At 44.0% G+C, this 22,988-nt stretch overlaps 1 protein-coding gene across 5 annotated transcripts in view; it reads right to left on the bottom strand.

Moving 5' to 3' along the window:
- Nucleotides 1–22,988, bottom strand: part of LOC129857711 (MAP7 domain-containing protein 1-like) — a 74,839-nt gene that overhangs the window by 32,571 nt on the left and 19,280 nt on the right. For 3 of the 5 annotated variants that reach the window (XM_055926214.1, XM_055926215.1, XM_055926217.1), the window contains exons 2-5: nucleotides 12,976–13,194; nucleotides 5,923–5,991; nucleotides 5,225–5,245; nucleotides 1,499–1,662 (exon numbers count right to left, since the gene is read on the bottom strand). In XM_055926214.1, the coding sequence (XP_055782189.1) occupies nucleotides 1,499–1,662; nucleotides 5,225–5,245; nucleotides 5,923–5,991; nucleotides 12,976–13,194 (473 nt within the window). The remainder of the gene's footprint in view (nucleotides 1–1,498; nucleotides 1,663–5,224; nucleotides 5,246–5,922; nucleotides 5,992–12,975; nucleotides 13,195–22,988) is intronic. The other 2 variants (XM_055926216.1, XM_055926218.1) reach the window with 1 other exon arrangement.

Below are 22,988 nucleotides of genomic sequence, written 5' to 3'. Positions count from 1 at the left end.
TGACAGTGCAGTCACGCTTTCAGTTTTGCGCGAATGCTGCCATCAATCCACGGTTTCTGGTCAGGGAAGGTTTTAATAGTCACAGTAGGTACAACATCTCTGATGCACTTGCTAATAAACGCGCTCACCGAGTCAGCGTATACATCAATGTTATTGTCTGAGGCTACCCGCAACATATCCCAGTCCACGTGATCGAAGCAATCTTGAAGCGTGGAATCCGATTGGTCAGACCAGCGTTGGATAGACCTGAGCACGGGCGTTTCCTGTTTTAGTTTCTGCCTATAGGATGGGAGCAACAAAATAGAGTCATGGTCAGATTTACCGAAGGGAGGGCGGCGGAGGGCTTTGTTTGCATCGCCGAAGTTAGAGTAGCAATGATCCAGAATGCTACCAGGTCGTGTCACGCATTCAATATGCTGATAGAATTTAGGAAGCCCTGTTCTCAGATTAGCTTTGTTAAAATACCCAGCTACAATACATGCAGCCTCAGGATATATGGTTTCCAGTTTACATAGAGTCCAGTGAAGTTCTTTCAGGGCTGATGAGGTATCTGCTTGGGGGGGGATATACACGGCTGTGACTATAACCGAAGAGAATTCTCTTGGGAGATAATGCGGGCGGCATTTGATTGTAAGGAATTCTAGGTCAGGTGAACAAAAGGACTTGAGTTCCTGTATGTATGTTATGATTACACAGTGAGTTGTTAATCATAAGGCATACACTCCCGCCCTTTTTGCCAGAGAGATGTTTGTTTCTGTCAGGGGCGATGCATGAAGAAACCGGGTTCCTGTACCGACTCTGACAACCTATCCCAAGTGAGCCATGTTTCCGTGAAACAGAGAATGTTACGATCTCTGATGTCTCTCTGGAAGGTAACTCATTCCCTAATTTAGTACACCTAAAGATTGGACATTGGCGAGTAATATGCTCGGAAGCGGTGTGCTCGCCTTCTAAGTCTGACCAGAAGGCCGCTCCGTCTGCCTCTCCTGCGGCGGCCACGTTGTTTTGGGTCGGCCTCTGGGATTAGATCCCATGTCCAGGGTGGAGGCCAGAACAAAGGATCACGCTTCAGGAAAGTCGTATCCCTGGTCGTAATGTTGGTAAGTTGACATCGCTTTTATATCCAATAGTTCTTCCCGGCTGTACGTAATAACCCATAGGGTTTTATGGGCTAACAATGTAAGAAAATAAACGTTTTTTTTTTTTTTAACATAGTTTCCTAAGGACCTGAAGCGAGGCGACCATCTTGGTCGGCGACATCTTGCAGGGAAAGCAGGAAAGGAGGACGTTGGGATTGAACCCACGATCATCAGGGCTCTAATATTGGCTTGCTGTGAGGAGTGCTACCCCTCGTTCTGGGGTGAAGTTTTCTCCTAGGTACAGATCTAGGATCAGCTGCCCCTCCGCAAATACTAACCTTTGTCATTAGTTAAGAAAATGCTAAACTGACCTAAGATTAGCGTCTAGGGGTACTTCACCCTTCTCCCTCACAACCCACCTTGTTCTTTTCTAGTTTTTGTTTCTGCCTCTCCTCCAGGGCAGAGCGACGTTTCTCTGTCTTGATCCGCTGCTCCTCCAGCTTCCTGCGCCGCTCGTCCAGCTGGCTCTCCCTCAGCTGCCGGGCCTTTTCCTCTTTCTCCAGCCATTGGGACTTCTTCGCCGCTACGGGAAAACCACATCAGGAGGGTTAGAGAGGCAAGATAACAAAATTGGGATCAAGAGAGAACTCTCCCTCTCTCTCTTTGAGGCCCTGTTCAAATGTCTCAAAAGTGCATCGTTCATTTCTCCCTTCCTTGAGACAATCACTGATTGGAAATGACTAGACAAGTGAAAGCCATCTGGGGGAGCCCTCTTTTTCTTCCAGTCCACTTATTTGAGAATCTTCTATTCTCTCTTTGAATACAATACCCTTGCAGCTGATAGGCAGAGCCCTGTTGCATTGTTAGATGTTGACCAACATTTTAACGATGTGTTTTAATCTGCTTCAATAAAAAACAGTACTTCTTCCAAAAGCAAATCTGTGGTAAACAGTATTTTAAGTACTTTTAAATAAAACACAAAATGTCTCTTCACTCTGATCTTGACTGTGCTTTAAAATCTCAAATCCCTCTGAAGTGCGGGTGCGTGAAGCAGTGTTTCTTTTCAACGGGGAAATTCCACTTTCCCTCAGATATAAATTGAATTACTTCACTTTGCACAGAGCGACACAGAGGCAGCATTACGCAAGGTTCAGCTGATACCCCTGGACTGACACTTTACCACGTTAATCGCATCATGCGCCGGTTTCAATAAACCGCACGCTTTGATATGGTAAGCGCCCCCACCCCCTGAGCCATTCAAAGAGGGTGTATAAGGTGGTATTATGCCACCAACTCTATGGCTGCTCCTGCATCTTAAATGACATCTTATTCCCTACTTTATGACCAATGCCCTATAGGGAAATAGGGCACTAAATAGGCAACAGGGTGCCATTTGGGACACAGAGTGCTTCTCTCTCTTTGCACATAAGCCACTATATCTTTTGGCTTAATTTAATAAACCCCCATGAACGATCAGCTTCTTTGGTGGGGGGGGGGTACTTGCTGGAACAAAAACGACTGGTGGTTATCAGATTACGTTAGGGGAAACTGGGGTAACATCGGAGGCAACCGCTTAGATTTATCGCAAGGCGCACAGCTGTGCTTTTATTTGAGAGAAGCAGGCTCAAGAAGCACCTGGAAAGATGCCACAGCAGGCCAGTGGGCCCCAGCACTAACAAAATGAGTTACCACGTCTTATCTGCTACAGTCAGTGTGCATTTCGGTTCCACGTAATTACTTTTAATAACAGTACTTTGAATCCAGTAAGGCAAGGGCATAGTTGAGGTCTAGCAGTAGAGGCAATTGCATGCAGACTGTCTCGGGTTTCAACCTTGTGGAAATCTGAAGTATGGGGAGTGAGAAGGAGGGAGTGTGGGAGAAGGGAAGAGGAAGGAGAAACAAGGCTTCGAGTGTCCACAGAGGCTACATTACATTAAGGGCTGGCTATGGATGGAGAATTATACAGCTCTCGCCTCCACTGACTCAAAGGCACACTGACAAGGCCCACCTGAGATCTTGGCACATTGGCAGGGAGCAGCACAGCGACCATGCTAATTTAGAAGATGCATAGCATTGAGGAGTAGGGAAAAGATAATGCTATACGGAACTTTTATAATGCTGGTGTCAAATAGACAATTATTTTGTGCAATAAACGCATACTTTCAGTTAATAACTGATCTTAGGTCATTTAATAAATGTTCCCAGTGATCTGATTTCAGTTTTGACATCCGTCGTCGTTTGAATAGGATGGTGTAGTGCCAGTTGTGCCAATTAAAAAGTGTGTGTGTGTGTGTGTGTGTGTGTGTGTGTGTGTGTGTGTGTGTGTGTGTGTGTGTGTGTGTGTGTGTGTGTGTGTGTGTGTGTGTGTGTGTGTGTGTGTGTGTGTGTGTGTGTGTGTGTGTGTGTGTGTGTGTGTGTGTGTGTGTGTGTGCATATTGAAGAGATCAACGGCACTACATTCCCCTTGTGGATGTGACTTAAATATGGTCCTCCTTCCCTTCATCTCCCCTAATGCTTCCCTGCGTTGACACTCAACATCCTGGTCTGCTAGGCAGCAACTAGAGACATTAAATAATCATTAACTGAGTCATGTTCCCTCCCTGTCCACATTAAGTATGCATTACACTCTACAGAGAGCCAAGAACGGACAACTCATATGGTCACAGGGCCAAACACGTCTTCTTGGGCCAAAGGGGACATTTCATGCAATACTCACCTATCAAAATACTAAAACATACAGGGAGAAAATCGGATCTCGTTTGAGGAAAAAAAAGGAAAACAATGGAACAATATAGCCTACATTTGAAGAAGGCACAGTACACTCCAGCTTTTGATACTTCAAAAGACTGGCCTTCGTAGCCCGGGTTTTCCTTCATAACTGGGATTGCAAACACAAATATAGATTGCATCTCAGTGAATGAAGGAATTAGATCTGGGAGAAACCCTCTGTCTGGACTCCTGCCCCAGTGGAATGACAATTACACTGATCCATGATGGTATAACGCATTTATCCCAGATGTACTACACTTTACTATGATGATGAAGGCTGGATTTAACAGAAGGCATATATATTACTTCTATGAGGTTCTTTACTTAAGCAGCTCCCAGCTTTGTACTCCAATTGTGACAATGGAACATATAGGACAAGGAACATGACCTTTATAGTAAAAACTAGTCTCTCGTGACAGACTTGTGACATAAATGTTTAGAAATGAAGAAGCTGGCCAGGGAATGTGAAAATTCGATCTGGTTTCCGAGATGAAGTATAAACACATTTGCCATTCAGCTCAGGGACTAGGGTTAGGGTTAGGGTTAGGGTTAGGGTGACGTGACTTTTGATTCCTATCCCCTCTTTATAATTCCTGTATAAAAATGGCAAAATAACTGCATTTAGTGGTAATAAATTATATATTATATGGTTATACAGGTAACTGACAAAATAAAGGAAACACCAACATAAAGTGTTTTAATAGGGCGTTGGGCCACCACGAGCCAGAACAGCTTCAGTGCACCTTGGCATGGATTCTACAAGTGTCTGAAACTATTTTGGAGGGATGCGACACCATTCTTCCACGAGAAATTCCATAACTTGGTGTTTTGTTGATGGTGGTGGAAAACGCTGCCTCAGTGCACAAACGCAATGTTACCGACGGTAATGGATGAAGACCGCCATGAAATTAAAATAACCGTCATAATTTGTGGAACGAACAGCTGACTGAAGACCGACCGGCCCGGGCATTCATGTAGTTGAGTCCCTTTATGCGGAAACTTTGTTGCTCTTTGTTGAAACAAGCAGGGTCTTGTACCAAATGAGTCGTCGGTTGGCTAGGCAACACCCCCCCTCCCAGCAGCAGCAGCACACATAGAAATAGAATGAATAGAACAGGCTTGGATCCTCTAACCCTGACAATTTGACTGATAAACTCATTGGTACTCTCACAATGGCGGCCTGGTACTGTGATGCAATCATTTCCATGCAGAAAGTTCATTCAAAAGATTTTTTGTAGAGAGTGATTGAGCGACAAACAGACACAATTGTTAAAATCAATAAAGGCCACAGGTCAAAACTGCAGGTCATGACAACAAGAATTCTCACCACTACCACCTCCACCACTACCACCATGGACACATCGGTTGTGACTTACCTTGTATCTGGCCGAGCTTGTCTGGAGGGGGGGGGGGGGTGGGCGAAAGAGAAGACAAGAGCAACTGTCAATCATGCAAAGCAGTGCACGTCGCCAGTGTGTCACTAGAGCCAAGGACAGCGTGACTTGTGAAATAAACAAACAAAAAAACTCAAGCAGGTGACAGGCAGCCATTTTGACTGACAGAATAAATAGAGCCAGAGAGTGTTAAGGCAAGTGGAAGCAGGGCATTGACATATGCTACTATCAATTGAAAAACGATTATTTATCAATTGACGTTGGGTTAAACATATAAGTTCAGAGCTGGGGATCTTTAAAGCATTTGTGAGTTCCAAACAAAAAGGGGTTGGCTAGGCTATTGTTTTAATAAAAAGCACATGAACATTTATTTGGCGCATGCACGTTGAAAACTGTGTCTTGAAAGCCAAATACTAAATCATCATTGGCTTGGTTTTCGCTCTCATTGAAGTGCTCGGCTTGAGCTTGAGCCACAGTCCAGGTTGGTTTGACGTTCATTCAACGTTTCCTAAATGTTTCTGTGATACATGTGCACACCATCTGTAGGCTTGAAAACAAAGCCAATGCCGACACAACCTAAAACAAAATCTGCCACCACCCTTTACCCCCCAACACTAGGGGGCAACCTCTCCCTGTGTACAGAGTTTCCTCCTCTCAACCCCCCCCCCCTCTCAGCTTACCCAGATATTTGGCCTTCTCCTCTCTCCGCTCCTTGGCCAGCTTCTGTCTGTCCTCTGACTTCACTGTGTCTAGGGTGAGAATGAGAGAACAAGAGAAAGAGTGAGAGAGAGGAAGTGAATGTGACAGGTCCTTGTACAGAGAGAAGACACAATCCAGCCCCACATCGGCAGAGCGATGAAACGCTGGAAGCTGGCAGTCAAATCTGGCAACTATATCAGAGCCAGATAGAGACTCCACTCTAGTATCTAATAGATGTGAATGAGCAATGTGGAAAACACTCTGATTAGGACTGATGGTTAGTCACACCATGGCTACTGTGTCCTAGTGAGGATTCACGAGTGAACATGTAATTGCATTCGGTTAAGTAACGCACCTAATCCTAGACAAGATATGGCTATAAACAGGGTTTATGTTCTTTCAGCATTCAATTTAGCCGTTATTGACTTACGAGGAAATGCATACCACATAAACAATCATGCTCGAAAGGCAGAGATGGTCTTTGTCCAACCTCGAGACAAAAGCGTTGTGCATGAGAACAATCCGTTTCTATAGAGGTCCTCGTCGATCTTCAAGCAGAGCTGTCTTGCAAGTGATTGTATGTGTTCAAAGTCCCTGATGGTGCTGACTGGAAAAAGGTGTGTGTGTCTGTGTTACATTACTGGAAAAAGGTGTGTGTGTCTGTGTTACACTACTGAAAAAAGGTGTGTGTATCTGTGTTACATAACTGGAAAAAGGTGTGTGTATCTGTGTTACATTACTGGAAAAAGGTGTGTGTATCTGTGTTACATTACTGAAAAAAGGTGTGTGTATCTGTGTTACATTACTGGAAAAAGGTGTGTGTGTCTGTGTTACATTACTGGAAAAAGGTGTGTGTGTCTGTGTTACATTACTGGAAAAAGGTGTGTGTATCTGTGTTACATTACTGGAAAAAGGTGTGTGTGTCTGTGTTACATTACTGGAAAAAGGTGTGTGTATCTGTGTTACATTACTGGAAAAAGGTGTGTGTATCTGTGTTACATTACTGGAAAAAGGTGTGTGTATCTGTGTTACATTACTGGAAAAAGGTGTGTGTATCTGTGTTACATTACTGGAAAAAGGTGTGTGTATCTGTGTTACATTACTGGAAAAAGGGAGAGGAGTGTTGATCTTTTCCTACTGTAACATCTCTGGTGTCTGCATTCCTCAGAGCACCTTAACTCATGCCTGGGAAGCATAGTCTATTCTATTCTATTCTATTCTATTCTATTCTACTGCCCCCCTTTGGGTTGTTTGGTATAGATTCTTTGTGGAACATTTCCCCTGACCCATAACCAATTATCAATTTAACCCCAATTGGTTTTGAATTATAATTTAAAAAAAAGATTATGTAATTAGATGATCATGTGATTCTTTGCATAATTATGACCTAGGCAAAATTCCCTGAATGAAAACACCATACTGTAATTATTACGATGTAATTCTCAAATGCCAAGCACCATTTACTACCTTTTCATGACAATTGATCGGCATTTAAGCGGCCAAGTTGAATTCTACTGTATGTGTGAAGGTTTCGGGCATCATCTTCCTTCCATTCCTTCCACAAACAGAGCTTATGTTCCACATCCATGTCACGATTCACACCTCAGGGGATTCTAACACATTATACCAATATCATCACAGTGCTGAAACAATCCACCAGATACGGAATAAAAACAGCAGCCTCCCTAAAACATCCTCTGACCCACTTTCTTTGACACCACGTCTGATTCTGTATAGTGCTGTAAAAAGCTCTAGCGTGTGCGTGTGCGTGCGTGTGTGTGTGTGTGGGCCCTGACCATCACGATGAGTCACCCACAGGAGCCTCAGAGACCGAAACAGAATCAAGTTGACCCAGAAACATTGCAGCGTGTTTGGCTTCCAGACTGTTAGCAGCACACTCCTCAAATCTCAACAATATGGTCCTCTCTCATCTCTTTTACTTGCCTTTTTGAAAGGAATAGAGGAGCAGTTTTATACATAGCTCTCATGGCAGACTGTAGTACTAGCTAACGCACACAGGATTTGGTTCTGGGGTCCGAGTTTTAATGCATAGGGAACTTTTGTCTGGGCAAATCCAATGGGTATCCTTTAAATCAGGGGTGTCAAACTCATTTCGCATCGTGGGCCACATACGGCCTAGGGAGATGTCAAGTGGGCCGGACCATTAAAATTATACCATACTCTGCTATAAATAACCAAAATATCATGTCTTTCCTTTGTTTTGGTGTAAAGAAGCACAAGAACATTAGGAAAATATTGAAATTTAATGAACTATCCTTTTACAAAACATTTCATGAAACACCTCATATTTCCTTAGACAAATGTGCAATTTACTTTTATCATTCACAAATATGCATTGCAACTGATCCCACTGATTGTACAAAGGCACAAAACTTTAAGCAATTAGGTAGCTGGCTTTTACCGCTGCTTCACTGACTTCTCGGCTCTGGATGAAAGTTGACTGCTGTTTCCTCAGACCCGCCAGCAATTCGTTAATCTTATCTCTTCTCAGTTGTCCTTGCAAGCCGTCATATTTTTCGCTGTGATGAGTCTCGTAGTGGCGTCGAATATTATATTCCTTCAATACCGAAACTTGTTGCAAACACACCAAGCACGAAGGTTTTCCGTGCATCTCTGTAAATAAATAGGACGTGGTCCATTTTTCTTTGAAAATTCTACACTCCTTATCTACTTTTCTCCGTTTGGATAACGACATTTTGGCTAATGAGGGTGTAGCGGAGAGGTAGAGACCAAGGTATTAACAACGTCGTAACAAGCAGCAGATGGCGCATTGATACCGTCTGCTGTTTTCAGTCTGTCTCAGTGATGCGGCTTGTCTTCTACTCTGATGGAAAGAGTGCGCCCCTTAGCGGATAATCCATGAATTGCAGCGAATTAAAAATATTAATTCCATGTCTTTTATGCATTTTTTCCACTTTCAAATTATCCTGCGGGCCTGATCGAACCTCCTTGGGGGCCGCTTCCGGCCCGCGGGCCGTATGTTTGACACCCCTGCTTTAAATGGACCACTTCTCTCATTGGACGAAGATTGGACAGAGGAACTCTGCCTAGAAGGCCATCATCCCGGAGTCGACACTTCACTGTTGACATTGAGACTGGTGTTTTGCGGGTACTATTTAATGAAGCTGCCAGTTGAGGACATGTGAGGTGTTGGGTTCTCAAAATAGACACTCTAACGTACATGTCCTCTTGCTCAGTTGTGCACTTGGGCCTCCCACTCCTCCTTCTATTCTGGTTAGAGCCCATTTGTGCTGTTCTGTGTAGGGAGTAGTACATAGTGTTGTACGAGATCTTCAGTTTCTTGGCAATTTCTCGCATGGAATAGCCTTCATTTCTCAGAACAAGAAAAGACTGATGAGTTTCAGAAGAAAGATCTTTGTTTCTGGCCATTTTGAGAATGTAATCGAACCCACAAATGCTGATGCTCCAGATACTCAACTAGTCTAAAAAAGGCCAGTTTTATTGCTTCTTTAATCAGAACAACAGTTTTCAGCTGTGCTAACATAATTGCAAATGGGTTTTTTAATGATCAATTAGCCTTTTAAAATTATAAACTTGGATTAGCTAACACAACGTGCCATTGGAACACAGGAGTGATGGTTGCTGATAATGGGCCTCTGTAGATATTCCATAAAAAATCAGCCGTTTCCAGCTACAATAGTAATTTACAACATTAACAATGTCTTCACTGTATTTCTGATACATTTTATGTTATTTTAATGGACAAAAAATGATATTTTCCTTCAAAAACAAGGACATTTATAAGTGACCCCAAACTTTTGAACGGTAGTGTAATTATTTTCAAAATTCTTCAAGATCTGTCTAATTGGTTGTTGATCATTGCTAGACAACCATTTTCAAGTCTTACCATAGATTTTCAAGCAGATTTAAGACAAAACGGAAACACGGCCATTCACTGTCTTCTTGGTAAGCAAATCCAGTGTAGATTTGGCTTTGTGTTTTAGGTTATTGTCCTGTGTACAGGCTTCCTTCTCTTCACTCTGTCAATTAGGTTAGTTAGTATTGTGGAGTAACTACAATGTTGTTGATCCATCCTCAGGTTTCTCCTATCACAGCAGGTTGCCTGACTGCCGGTCTTATTTCCATCACTACCTCAAGCAGACCATAACATCTATAATTCACACAGGTTTCGCTGTGTGAATTATACATGTTATGGTGTTAGACTAAACTAAATATACATGTTAGACTAAACTCTGTAACTGTTTTAAAGTCACCATTTGGTCTCATGGTGAAATCCCTGAGAGGTTTCCTTCCTCTCCGGCAACTGAGTTAGGAATGACGCCTTTGTAGTGTGTAGAATGTAGATCTTTGTAGTGACTGGGTGTATTGATACACCATCCAAATTGTAATTAATAACTTGCTCAAATGAATATTCAGTGTCTGCTTTTTTATTTTTACCCATCTACCAATAGGTGCCCTTCTTTGGCAGACATTCGAAAACCTCCCTGGTCTTTGTGGTTGAATCTGTGTTTGAAAATCACTGCTCGAATGATGGACCATACAGATATTTGTATGTGTGTGGTACAGAGTTGATGTTGTAATTGAAAAATCATGTAAAACACTATTATTTCACACAGAGGGAGTTCACGCAACATACCACCCTGCATACCACTGCTGGCTTGCTTCTGAATCTAAGCAGGGTTGGTCCTGGTCAGTCCCTGGATGGGAGACCAGATGCTGCTGGAAGTGGTGTTGGAGGGCCAGTAGGAGGCACTCTTTCCTCTGGTCTAAAAAATATCCCAATGCCCCAGGGCAGTGATTGGGGACACTGCCCTGTGTAGGGTGCCGTCTTTCGGATGGGACGTTAAACGGGTGTCCTGACTCTCTGAGGTCATTAAAGATCCCATGGCACTTATCGTAAGAGTAGGGGTGTTAACCCCGGTGTCCTGGCTAAATTCCCAATCTGGCCCTCAAACCATCATGGTCACCTAATAATCCCCAGTTTACAATTGGCTCATTCATCCCCCTCCTCTCCCCTGTAACTACTCCCCAGGTCGTTGCTGCAAATGAGAACGTGTTCTCAGTCAACTTACCTGGTAAAATAACGGTAAAATAAATAAATAAATAAAATTATGTGACTTGTGCTTACTCCTGAACTTATTTAGGCTTGCCATAACAAAGGGAATGAATACTAATTGACTCAAGACATTTCAGCTTTTCATTTTAAATTAATTTGTAAACGTTTAAAAAATATATATATAATTCTTCTTTGACATTATGGGGTATTGTGTGTAGGCCAGTGACACAAAATCTCAATTTAATCAATTAAATTCAGGCTGTAACACAACTAAATGTGGAAAAAGTCAAGGGGTGTAAATACTTTCTGAAGGCACTGTATGTATGTCCATGGGAAATCCACAAGAAAGTGTTAGAGTAAAAATGAAGTCTCCATAGCAACAAATAACAAGTGCCATTGAGAGGGGTTTGGGGGAGCTGTGTGTGTGCGTGTGTGTGCGACATGCGTGTGTATGTGGTTGCCTGAACTGAAGCAGCAGGGGCCCCTGACAGTGATTGTGGAGAGTAAAATCCCTGGTCTTTTAAAGATCTCTTGAAAACACAGGGACCCTGAAAACCTCCCAGGAGGCAAGGGACCGCCGGTGGCCAAGTGCCACGAGCTGTCAGACCCGAGGCTGAGATGTAACAAAGTTTAATTAAAGAGGACATTATGGAGGTAGTGCTCCCAAATGCATGACTTGCCATTTCATTTAGCTAATTAAGAGCTGCAGAGTGTTTCTCGTCCCTTTCCTCTTCCTCCTACCCTCAGGGTAAGATTAAACACAGAGGTAAGCTTGCATGACTGAGCAGGAAGGCAACCTGAAGGAGAGGAAGTGACAGAAGTTGTTTGAGAATGTGCTGTCTCAGAGGTTTGTTGACTTATTGGTGCTCAAATGCTTCTAACAGACCTTCCAGAGACATAACATTATACGCCTTATCATAAGACACTACAAATGCTTATGATAGGTTATAAAGCATTATACCTGTAGGCTTTAAGTAAAGTCTTACCAATATCTTTTACATTACAAAAGCTGATCTGAGATCTGTTGTCTACTGAGGGATCCTGCAGTTCAATTAGACCGTCACTAAAATGAGCTCCTTGATCTGACTATCTGCTCTGGCACACCAAAACCAGTCTTCTACTTTGGAGTTACTGTGATATTTTCGGAAATCAGTCAGTAGAACTATTTTGGTTCAGCTCTGCCACCTCACGCTACTGTTAAATAGACCATGACCACAGTCAATAGATTACTGGGCAAAGAATAAAATGGGCAGAGAGAAAATAAGATTATGTTCACAAAACCCCCCAAACACATTTCTTAGTGTTTACATTAGCCAGCGCTCGGGGCAGAACAAGTAGTGGCATTGTGGAAACAAACGTGGTGGTGGTCCAACAGCGGGTCAAGCTAGTCTAAATGACCCCCTGGCATCACTCAGTAAAAGGTGATGCCCAGTCTGGTTAATTCCTCTAACTTTCATTAGACCGGAGGTGATTAGCAAGCAGGCTAGCTATAGCCCGTAAGCGACTAGCCTGTTAGCGAATAGCATTAGCCATCCACTCAACATTACATCAGAAATTACCCAAAAAATACAATTTTGGCTAAATTCTATAAACCCATAGCAACACAATTCTAGCTTAATGGATTTTGTCAAGTGAGCTGTAAGCGCTGTAACTAACCACCTGCACCATGTCTATTGGATTTACCCCCAGCACTGAAAGCCTGTGGCCCGGATAATTCTGGACTGAACCATTTTGTTTTCCCAAGGGGTCAGATGACATCATCTGAGCGCTGAGGTAATTGCTCAATACTCACAGGGCACTGCTGAAGATAGCCTTTATTACACAACCATGGATATCTAATGCTGTGTTCCTACCCCTGAAAATGGTCATAAACTACTTCAAATGCTCTATGGTAGATAGAAACACATACTAATGGGTAGCCATTTTCACACCATTTCCTTTAGTACCGGTAACACCACAGTATAGGGAGACTTACCTTTATTACGTTTGGGGCTAGAACTTGAGCCCGGCATGGGCGATGTCGGTGTAGCAGGTGACTTCGGGATGACGTCCAGTTTCATGGGGGTCCCCACTCTCCTTTCTTTGTCTTTTTTTGTGTAGGTTTCCATTATCTGGGCTGAGCCTGTTTTCGGGTGGCTTGTCAACCCCTCAGTGTCTTCCTTTGTGGGGTTTGGGTCCTGAGCCGGGTGGGGAGCTGGTCAGAGAAAGAGACAAAAAGAAGCCAGGTGAGAAAATGGCGGAGTGACAAGCGTAACACACCACAGTATAGAGATGGAATTCAACCTGTCCTCATTCCAAAACAACTGCTTGTCTGGAGGTGGGTCTGAGTGACGTTGCATTGCTCTACTTTAAAGTCTAGAATGTAACAGAACAGGTGCAACAGGTGGAATCAAGGTCTATTAAGGAACCCCTTCTCCATGGAAGAACTTTATATAGCACAATACCTATGATCATAAAATGCTTAGGATCATAATACGCTAGTGATCGTAATTCACATACCTAACAGTATACTGTACATACATACCGTACCAGCAAGTCATAGTATGAGATCAACAGAGAACACAGGCATTGTGCATTGTGGTCTCCGTTGAGCTACTCAACTAACTCTCAGCCTCAATAATGTAAAACTATAAACACACAAGAATGATAAAGCACAACATGACAAGAACGATACGATACATCTCACCCACTGGCAAACCTTAAAGTGTAACACTCTAATACAAGATCTCGGTTCTCTGTTCTCTGGTCTGGTCCTCTAACTTTACCCCACACTCCTCTCCCAGAATGACCGGCTGATTTATCGACAGTCAGGGCTGAGTGAATTCTCTCCCTGGCAGAACAAAACAAGGTAATTGCCTCTCTGCCTCTTGATGATTCTACCGGGGAGGAACGGATTGATTTAGTGAGAGGAAGGGGAAAAAAATAATTGCAGGTTCCTCTCTTTATGACAGAGGTCATCATTAATTTAGCCCGAAGAACATTTTAAAGGCGTACTCTGTAGTTTCATACTAAAAAAGTAGTGTCTGGTCTTTTTAAGTATCTTTTTGAGTAAATTGAACACGGACTTACGTGGCACTACGTTTGTTATTGTGTGTGTACAGTTTCATTGGGCCTTGATTGTGTGTGCATTTCATCCTGTGACCACATAAGACAATGGAATTACAGGTTGCACCTGCAAAAAACCTATAGGAATAAAACAGTTGGACAGGGTGTTGGTTACGAGAGCTCTACGGCTGGGTCAGTGTCTCAGTGGCAGTGTGACTCACACTTGGCAGCTTGAGCCTGAAGCTCCCTGCTCAAACATAACTTTGCCCAGACTTTGGAGGCCTCACAAAGTCCTAGGGAGAAATGTTTGGCTCCTTTGTCCACTCAGCACTGTCGCCCTACATTCCCTATGCAACACTCAGCATTGAGCCGTGTTTCTTCCACATAGTCTCTCAGGGTAAACACTGGGGCAACGTGCTTGAAATGATTCATCCTGGGCTAAAAACAATGACGGTGGAGCAGGTATGTCACAAAGGACCATTGACGGGAGATTTACTCTCTTCTGTGCAACACAGTGGCAAGTATGATAATGCCACACAGTGCAGCAATGCTGGAAGAAGCAAATAGTGTATGACTTTGGAAAGTCAATATGATGTACTTAGTATCGAATCTAGCTGCATGTAGCCTATACAGTATAGCTATACTGTTTTGAATAGTACTTTGATACTGAACAGTAGGTGTGTGTATAGAAATTGAATGACTAGAACGGACACGCCCATCTAGACATTCTATTTCTATGGGAACAAGTCTCCTCCATATTGACATTGTCGTTCTCAGTCACCTGCCATCTGTTGTACAGTCGACCTGGCACAGAGAGACACACACACAGCTAACCAGACCTCCTCCATCACATACACTATGCATTTTTGTGGGAAGCTGGCAGGCACCTGGCAGAGCGAAACCTGTGTGAATATAACATGTTATGGTCTGCTTGAGGTAGTGATGGAAATAAGACCGGCATTCAGGCAACCTGCTGCTTACCGCCACAAAGAAGAGAGAGTGGGTGGGCATGGGTGGCCAACCAAGTCAACAGGGAGTACCAATGCGTTATTACCACAAAAAAAGAAGGACCCACTCCATGAAGCATATTGTATATATATATTGTATATATATTGTCTTATATATGTAAGACAGCGACAGAGACATCGATGGAAAGAGAGAGAGAAAGAGAGAGAGTGCTGGCATGCGAGATAAGCTGAGACGAGTCTACGAGGGAGCTCAGCTGAGACGAGACAGATACACAGCGGTCCCCTTCTCAAAGCCTGCCACTGTTAAATAAGTACTGGGCCAGCGAGGTGGATGAGCTCAGTGATGCACTCCGAGAGAGAGGAGCCATTGTTGGCGTCTCTGTATGGCAACGGGCCTGCTGCCAAACACACTGCAATGACAGGGAGAAGTGTCAGAGGGGAAGATATATAGAGAGGGGGAAACAGGAAGAGGGCAGAGAGAGAGAGAGAGAGAGAGAGAGAGAGAGAGAGAGAGAGAGAGAGAGAGAGAGAGAGAGAGAGAGAGAGAGAGAGAGAGAGAGATAGGAGATATAAAAAGGGGGGATATATGGAGAAAGGGAGAGAGAAACAGAGAGGGAGAGAGAGAGTGTGCAGAGGATGGCAACTAGAATCTATGACTAGGGTGGCTGGATGGCAGGAAGCTTGGCCCCGGTGATGTACTGGGCCGTACGCACCACCCTCTGCAGTGCCTTGCAGTCGGAAGCCGAGCAGTTGCCATACCAGGCAGTGAGGCAACCCGTCAGGATGCTCTCGATGATGAAGCTGTAAAACCTTTTGAGGATCTGAGGACCAATGCCAAATCTTTTCAGTCTCCATAGGGGGAAAAGGTTTTGTCGTGCCCTCTTCACGACTGTCTTGGTGTGCTTGGACCATGTTAGTTTGTTGGTGATGTGGACGCCAAGGAATTTTAAGCTCTCGTCCTGCTACACTATAGCCCCATCGATGAGAATGGGGGTGTGCTCCGTCCTCCTTTTCCTGTAGTCCACAATCATCTCCTTTGTCTTGGTCACGTTGAGGGAGAGGTTGTTGTCCTTGCACCACACGGTCAGGTCTCTGACATCCACCCTGTAGGCTGTTTCATCGTTGTCGGTGATCAGGCCTACCACTGTTGTGTGTTGGAGTCGTGCCTGGACGTGCAGTCAAGAGTGAACAGGGAGTACAGGAGGGGTTCTGAGCACGCACCCCTATGGTGCCCCGTGTTGAGGATCAGTGTGGCAGATGTGTTATTACCACCTAGGGGCAGCCCATCAGGAAGTCCAGGATCCAGTTGCAGAGGGAAGTGTTTAGTCCCAGGGTCCTTAGCTAAGTGATGAGCTTTGAGGGCACTATGGTGCTGTACTCTGAGGGAGCATATCATAGCATACTCATTAACACCTGAGGACTATGGTCATAAAGAACACAATGGGTAGCAGTGCTGAGTGCGACCGCTCTGATAATCTGCATGATATATACAGTGTAGTGTCTATGATATAAATTTGCAAGAAAGCCCCGTCTGATGGCACATTGTGTATGCTGAATACAAATTAAACCGTATGCTACTAAGCGTAAGAGTTGGAGGAAATGAGAAGAGGTGTTGTTTTGTGTTGTGCTGCAGGCTAGGGGAGGTTTGGCTGATTAATATTCCATGGTGTTTTGGTGCAGTGGAGAGAAACGAGGGTCATTATGGATGTGATATTGTGGCTGCCTGCAGCCCTGCACTTTCGGACAACAGAGAAGGGATTGCTGATACAAAGACCAAGAGAATAGACACTCTATTTGTCTCACTGAATAATATTCTATGGGTTATTGACATTTAGTCATCTGTGCCCGTACTCTCAGAGTAAGAGTGCTGATCTAGGACCAGTTTGGACTTTAATATGATAATGAATAAGATGACATGGACAAACAGGACCTGATCCTAGATCAGAACTCATATTCTGAGATGCTTTATGAATACGGGCACTGAGCAACAAGCCTGGTAACCCCATGCCAGTTACCCTGACAGGATTGGGGCACAGCACAGCACAGCAACAAAATGTTAACACGCTAGCTACAATTTAACACGCTGTGGTTTTCAAAATGCAAATCTGATATTTGCACAGATGTACTCAATGAATTCCAACACTTACTGTCGAATAACCATTCAAATACTGCCTTCTGGCGTCGAACAGGGACCCAAGTCATCTGAGTGTAAAAACGTCTAAAAACAACTTAATTCCAAAAGTGAATGCAATAGGCATGTTATGAGGTAGACACTGCTATCCAGCTGTGTGTATATTCAAGTGCAAATTGTCTTAGAAATAACTGTTTCACAATCATTCAGTCACATTATTACTCACAGAATAAACTGGAACTCTGTTCAGTGAGCAGTAGGTACGTTCTTTGTTTGGTCTCTACATTTTGAAGAGACCAATTGCAGTGCGCATATACACATGCAAGCACACACACCGACTTAATGTGTTTTTATGCTTCTTGGAGTGTTCCTACCACTCTAAATGCCGCCTTGCACAGACCTTGAAAAGTGCCACTAGAATCAATCTAAATAATGAACACTATGACACTGCAGATTTCCATGTTGAAGGGTCGCTACTTTCTATCAAACCTGGGTTCACATACTATTTGACATTTTTCAAATACTTTGAGAATTTACTTCAGCCTGCCTGGAGCGCAAGATGGGCAGCGGTTGCACTTTTGCGACTATTCTAATGGTCCCATTGTACCAGACAAGCTCAGTAAAACACGGATAAAGTATTTGAAATACATAGTATTTGAGCCTAGGTCTGCTGTGCGTATATAGAGACAAACAGTGAAAAGCAGAGGGTGGAACAGGCCAGGCCGGGGCCCAGAAAGTGGGACAGACAAGCTTCGGTAATCTGAGGCATGCTGGTCCTGTACACTGTCCAGTTCAGTTATTTTATTGTTGCTCTTTAATTATTTGTAATTGTTATATATATACACTGCTCAAAAAAATAAAGGGAACACTTAAACAACACAATGTAACTCCAAGTCAATCACACTTCTGTGAAATCAAACTGTACACTTAGGAAGCAACACTGATTGGCAATAAATTTCACATGCTGTTGTGCAAATGGAATAGCCAAAAGGTGGAAATTATAGGCAATTAGCAAGACACCCCCAATAAAGGAGTGATTCTGCAGGTAGTGACCACAGACCACTTCTCAGTTCCTATGCTTCCTGGCTGATGTTTTGGTCACTTTTGAATGCTGGCGGTGCTCTCACTCTAGTGGTAGCATGAGACGAAGTCTACAACCCACACAAGTGGCTCAGGTAGTGCAGCTCATCCAGGATGGCACATCAATGCGAGCTGTGGCAAGAAGGTTTGCTGTGTCTGTCAGCGTAGTGTTCAGAGCATGGAGGCGCTACCAGGAGACAGGCCAGTACATCAGGAGACGTGGAGGAGGCCGTAGGAGGGCAACAACCCAGCAGCAGGACCGCTACCTCCGCCTTTGTGCAAGGAGGAGCACTACCAGAGCCCTGCAAAATGACTTCCAGCAGGCCACAAATGTGCATGTGTCAGCATATGGGCTCAGCATATGGGCTCTGAGGATCTCATCTCGGTACCTAATGGCAGTCAGGCTACCTCTGGCGAGCACATGGAGGCCTGTGCGGCCCCACAAAGAAATGCCACCCCACACCATGACTGACCCACCGCCAAACCGGTCATGCTGGAGGATGGTGCAGGCAGCAGAACGTTCTCCACGGCGTCTCCAGACTCTGTCATGTCTGTCACATGTGCTCATGTGCTCAGTGTGAACCTGCTCTCATCTGTGAAGAGCACAGGGCGCCAAAGGCGAATTTGCCAATATTGGTGTTCTCTGGCAAATGCCAAACGTCCTGCACGGTGTTGGGCTGTAAGCACAACCCCCACCTGTGGACGTCGGGCCCTCATACCACCCTCATGGAGTCTGTTTCTGACCGTTTGAGAAGACACATGCACATTTGTGGCCTGCTGGAGGTCATTTTGCAGGGCTCTGGTAGTGCTCCTCCTTGCACAAAGGCGGAGGTAGCGGTCCTGCTGCTGGGTTGTTGCCCTCCTACGGCCTCCTCCACGTCTCCTGATGTACTGGCCTGTCTCCTGGTAGCGCCTCCATGCTCTGAACACTACGCTGACAGACACAGCAAACCTTCTTGCCACAGCTCGCATTGATGTGCCATCCTGGATGAGCTGCACTACCTGAGCCACTTGTGTGGGTTGTAGACTCCGTCTCATGCTACCACTAGAGTGAGAGCACCGCCAGCATTCAAAAGTGACCAAAATATCAGCCAGGAAGCATAGGAACTGAGAAGTGGTCTGTGGTCACCACCTGCAGAATCACTCCTTTATTGGGGATGTCTTGCTAATTGCCTATAATTTCCACCTTTTGTCTATTCCATTTGCACAACAGCATGTGAAATTTATTGTCAATCAGTGTTGCTTCCTAAGTGGACAGTTTGATTTCACAGAAGTGTGATTGACTTGGAGTTACATTGTGTTGTTTAAGTGTTCCCTTTATTTTTTTGAGCAGTGTATATATATATATTTTTTTTTTCTTTTTTTTTTATACATTTCCTTTTTACTTTAGTTTATTTAGTAAATACTTTCTTAACACTTTTTTTTCTTAAAACTGCATTGTTGATTAAGGGCTTGTAAGTAAGCATTTCACTGTAAAGTCTACACCTGTTATATGTGACAAATAACATTTAATTTGATTTGATTTGATTTGTATTACACAAACAACCTCACAGTAGCCCCGAGACTGCTGCCCGGGGACTGCCGTGCAGAAGAAATATCAGCCCACAGAGGGAAGCACGAGATTGAACTACACTCAACTTTCTAGATCAGTGGTCACCAACTGGTCGATCGCGATCTCCAAAGAATTCCTAGTCGGTTGCCAAATATTTATGTAAAAAACCCAATGATAAGGCCTAGAGCTAGAGGACTAAAAGTCGTATCCAGAGATGAGACCTATATTTCAGCGGATGTTTGTGAGATCTCGATAAAGTCTGTTACCAAAACTAGAATCCGTTATGAACACAGTGGACAAAGATTTGTGGACTTTACACTTTTCCAACGTTTTCTTTTAATTGCGTTGTTTAGAAGGAGTGCAAAGGCGAACTGAGTTATTGCACACGGGCACTTCATAGAGTAGGTGTTCCCTAACAGAAATATGCACACGCACGCTAGAACGTGCCAATAGGATCTCAGTAGATCGTGCTTGGCTCTGCCCACCTCTTTGCTTGTTCTGCCCACTATGATTAACTTGTTCCCATTGGAAACGGCATACTGTGGTCTATCTTTGGTTAGTTATAAAAATCTCAGTCGTATCTGTCCCATTATGGCGTCTGTGAGAGCATGGGCAGAGCCATTGAGGCCATCTCCATTTTGAAGTAGTCCATTTTCTTCTAATACTTCTATGAGTTGGCAAACAAACTGAAAGGGAGCTTACTGCCACCTTGAGTGAATTGTTTAAACAGTTATATAGCTGGCGATTTACTGTCACCTGCAGTTATGTTTGCTCATGACACGAGTATAATTAATTGGCTAATCCCTCCTGGTGAACTGGATGGAAGTATGTGATCATTCCTTAACTCATAAGAAATCCCACCAAGTTAACTATTTAGAAATGGTGAAACTCCTCAATAGCGCTGCCCATGTTAAGAGAGGATGGATTTTAGTAAGGTAGGATTTCTTTCGTTTATTGCTTTGGTCATTAATTGTTCTGCACAAATAGAACAGGAATCTCAGAAGATTGATTTGGTGGTAGCAGCAGCAGAGAAGGGTTTGGGTGTCAGAGATTTTAGTGCAGAACTACAGCGGGTTTTGAGAGAAGGGGTTCCATCCTCCCAGGCAGACGGCCAGGTGTTGGATCTGTTAGGGCCAAAGTAGTGGGAAGGGGTGGTGGGTTTGTTGGGGATAGTGGCAGGGTTACCATGTCTGAGATTTTCTCTGAAAATTGGGCTACTTGGAAAATGATCACGGGTGAAATCGTTTTGGACGTGGAATGCAGGTTTTTGGACTACACTCATTTGCACCGAGGCCGCCATCAGGCAGTGAGGCAACCTGTTGCTGTGCTACTTTGAACTGGACTGTGTTTACAGCATGAGCGTGAGTAGATGAGCTTGTTTTGATCAAAGCGAAAGCTGCATTTAGCCACATGTGCACATTGTGTTCATATCCTTTGCTAGTTAGTGAGTTATTAGCCCAGTTATAGAGCATTTGCAGTCAGCAATAGGGGAGTGATTGCTTTCTACAAGAGCCCAAAACGTGTACATTTCTAGACATCTTTGAAAAGTGAGTCAGGTAAAGAGCTTTTTTGTCTTAAAGGGGCAGTATAGTATTTTAAGACAGGCTTGGATAAGATAAGTAGCCATTAGGCAGGGGGCAGCATGATTTGTATGATTCTCTGTAATAATGGTATGGGAGTAATAATGCATTCTTATTTTGTAATTTTTTTTTTGCATCAAACAACACAACAACAAATCTGAATGACAAGTGGATAAACAGGTTAATATCAAGCCCTGCAAGTTTTAAGGAAGTCTTAAGGAATGTAAGGCCAATATTGAACACCACACATTGGCTGCTGCTAAAAAGCTGAATAATAGAATGTTATGGGATGTTAAAATGTAAAAAATGTTATGGGAGGTATTTTCTCCATTGTTTTTGATGGTAGGCCACTTTGGAAGCCCTACATTATGATCGAATAGCCACAGTAGCCTACTTGGCCACTGTTAAAACTGTAACTTATTCAGCCTCAGTGTTCATAGTAAACGCATGCTGGAAATTGCACAGAATTTTCACAACGTTCAAGTTTTTGAGCTCAGCAGACCTGAAATTTGCATAGTGCCTAAATTTTTTTGAGCGAATATTGCTCTGTAGCACCTTGCAGTCAGATGCCAACCAGTTGCCATACCAAGCGGTGATGCAGCCAGTCAAGATACTCTCAATGGTGCAGCTGTAGAACCTTTTGAGGATCTGAAGGCCCATGCCAAATCTTTTCAGGCTCCTGAGGGGGAAGTGGCGTTTTCATTCCTTCTTCACGACTGTGTTGATGTGTGTGGACCATGATAAGTCCTTAGTGATGTGGACACCGAGGAATTAGACGCTCTCGACCCGCTCAACTACAGCCCCGTCGATGTGGATGGAGGTGTGCTCGACCCTCCGTTTCCTGTAGTCCACGATCAGCTCCTTTGTCTTGCTGACATTGAGGGAGAGGTTGTTGTCTTGGCACCACGCTGCCAGGTCACTGACCTCCGCCCTATAGGCTGTCTCATCGTTGTTAGTGATCAGGCCAACCACCGTTGTGTCATCAGCAAACTTAGGTGTTGGTGTTGTGCGGAGGGAGGTGTTCAGACCCAGGGTCCTTAGCTTAGTGATGAGCGTGGAGGGCACATTGGTGTTGAACTCTGAGCTATATATTCAAAGAATAGCATTCTCATATAGGTGTTCCTTTTGTCCAGGTGGGAGAGGGCAGTATGGAGTGCAATAGAGATTCTGTCATCTGTGGATCTGTTGGGGCGACATGCAAATTGGAGTGGGTCCATGGTGTCTGGGATGATGGTGTTGATGTGAGCCATGACCAGAATTTCAAAGCATTTCATGGCTACAGATGTGAGTGCTATGGGGCGATAGTAATTTAGACAGGTTACCATGGTGTTCTTGGAAACAGGGACTATTGTGGTCTGCTTGAAACATGTAGGTTTTACAGACTGGGTCAGGGCTAGGTTGAACATGTCAGTGAAAACAATTGCCAGTTGGTCAGCGCATGCCCTAAGTACGCATCCTGGTAATCCGTCTGGCCAAACTGCCTTGTGAATGTTAACCTTTTTAAAGGTTTTACTCACATCGGCTATGGAGAGTGAGATCACACAGTCGTCCAGAACAGCTGGTGTTCTCATGCATAGTTCAGTGTTGCTTGCCTCGATGCGAGCATAGAAGGAATTTAGCTCATCTGGTAGG

This window comes from Salvelinus fontinalis, chromosome 6 (genome assembly GCF_029448725.1).
Source record: "Salvelinus fontinalis isolate EN_2023a chromosome 6, ASM2944872v1, whole genome shotgun sequence".
Classification (NCBI taxonomy): domain Eukaryota; kingdom Metazoa; phylum Chordata; class Actinopteri; order Salmoniformes; family Salmonidae; genus Salvelinus; species Salvelinus fontinalis.
This window is presented reverse-complemented; position numbering and strand designations above follow the sequence as displayed.